This window comes from Cystoisospora suis, assembly GCF_002600585.1.
Source record: "Cystoisospora suis strain Wien I chromosome Unknown contig_12096, whole genome shotgun sequence".
NCBI classification, from domain to species: Eukaryota; Apicomplexa; class Conoidasida; order Eucoccidiorida; family Sarcocystidae; genus Cystoisospora; species Cystoisospora suis.
Genome location: NW_027164859.1, coordinates 719 through 2837, shown reverse-complemented (window position 1 = coordinate 2837; position 2119 = coordinate 719). Strand labels below are relative to the sequence as shown.

Genomic DNA, 2119 nt, shown 5'->3' with positions numbered 1-2119 from the left:
GGACCATCAGTTCCACACAAAGATAGAAAGAAACAAACCGATGCTCCTCAAGCAAGTAGAGACACATACATGCATAGCCATACATAGACATACATATACAGTGTATACACGTATATATATATATATGTTTGTATGTCTATATATCTATGCATGCGGTCATACGATGTGACCTTACGTCATGAATATTGTACGTATGTGAGGAGATAGAAGAAGACGAAGAAGAGCAAGAGGAGGGAAGAGAGGTGTGTTTCATGACAGACAGACTGCACTCAGGATATGTATGTGCGGTAGAGCCTCTAGCGTCTCTCCTAAACACCTCTCAGTCACTTTTATGTAAGCCATTCCAGACCTCCCTAACAAGATATCTCTAAAGCTCGTCTTATACACGGATGCGTCGACCTCCCAGCTATGTGAATATATACATATATACAGAAATGTAAATATTCCTTATGTACAGAAATATACATACATAAAGGTGTGTATATTCTACACACAGAATGCAAGCCGTGAAGAAAAGGTGCACGTGAAGATCTCCGGTCCTACACTGTATATACACCATGTGCGTGCATGAAGGAGAGATGGTAGCCTGATTTATCTTGATAGGGAGAGAAGACGAGAAAGACGAGAGAGAGAGAAAAGAGTAGGAGAAGGAGGATAAGGAGGTATCAGATGAGATAGTGCATCTGACCTGTACATACAGTGACCATCCGCAGCTATAGGATGAATGGCTAGTTGCTGATCAGCCAAGTGCATGCACAAACTCTCCATCTCTATCTCCCCTTGTGAAGGACCTTCAGCTAAAAAGAAAGAAGGATGAGAAAAGAAGAAGAAAGGGAGACGAAAGCAGAGGAAAGGAAGATGAAAGAAGCAGAAGAGAGAGAGATGGAGGGAGGAGAAGAAGAAAGGAAAGAAAGAGAGCAATGAAGGTGATAGGTAGGAGCATATGGAGAGCAAACTCTCGACAACTCCACCACCCCATGAAGAAATAAAAGAAGATACACTATAAAACAACTACGACAGAACGATAGAATAGATAGACTAAAGATAGATAGGTAGATTAAAGATAGATTAAGATGGATAGACTAAAGATGGATATGCAAGAGCAGTATGATGTAGGAAGTGTTACCTTCACGTTGAGCTTGTAGAAGTTGCAATTTTTCTTCTTCTTCTATTCTTTTCTTTTGACGCCTCTTGTAAGCTTTGCTTATTCTCCCTCCTCTCCCTCCTTGCTGTCCTTGCCCTCCTCCTGTCCGTTCTTCTTCCTCTCTTTCATGAGAGCTTCTCATCCTACTTCCATAGAAACTTAGAGAAGAGAATTCGCTGCAAAGACCATCTGAAATCTTCTCTTCATTCGTCTTAGAGGAGGCCCGCACCTGTTTCTCCCCTCTTTCTTTTTCTTCCTCCTCTCCTTTCGCACTGTCTCTTCCTGGACTACTTTCTTCTTCTTCTTGTCTATCATCCCTATCATCTACCGGGAGAGAGCCACGGTGATCGTGAAGTGAGAGATCTCTGCGAAGCTTCTCTTCTAGATCCTTTCTCTTCCTTTCGTAGAGAGCCGAAATCTTCTCCTTTTCTTCTCGTCCGCCTCCTCTTGCCTTCGAGAGAGCCTTCTTCTCTTCTGCTTGGAGAAGCTACAAGACAACCACACATACCAAGGGGGAAAGATACAGAAGATAAAGAAAAAGAAAAGGAAAAAGAAGAAGAAGAAGAAGAAAGACTGTACCTATGTACTGAACTGAGTTCGAAGAGATGTGATCTTTCTCTGATGTAACTCTTGTCGGGAGAAAAGGAATTTAGGGAAGAAATGAAAAGCAAGAATGGGGGTGAAAGGAAAGAAAAAAGAAGACGACTTAAACGCGTAGAAAGAAGGAAAGAAATAGGAGGAGGAGAGCGAATGTCTTTCTAAAGGAGAAGAAGAAGGAGAACAGGTACCTCATCCATGCATGAAGTGGTGGAGCGGAAGTCGAGCCACGAGCACTTTACACACATTTCTATCTACTTAGCTATCTATCGATGTCTCTATCAGTCTATGTTTCATCTGATTCGCTATGTCTGTACGTGTCTATCTATCTATCTACCTGTCTTTGACCTAACTATCTTTAGTCGATCTATCTTTAAT

At 41.9% G+C, this 2119-nt stretch overlaps 1 protein-coding gene across 1 annotated transcript in view; it reads right to left on the bottom strand.

Moving 5' to 3' along the window:
- Positions 1-337: 337 nt before the first annotated feature.
- Positions 338-2119, bottom strand: part of CSUI_011469 (otu family cysteine protease) — a 2491-nt gene continuing 709 nt past the window's right edge. The window contains exons 2-3 of the mRNA XM_068071567.1: positions 1127-1631; positions 338-797 (exon numbers count right to left, since the gene is read on the bottom strand). Of these exons, the coding sequence (XP_067916457.1) occupies positions 592-797; positions 1127-1631 (711 nt within the window). The 3' untranslated portion in view covers positions 338-591. The remainder of the gene's footprint in view (positions 798-1126; positions 1632-2119) is intronic.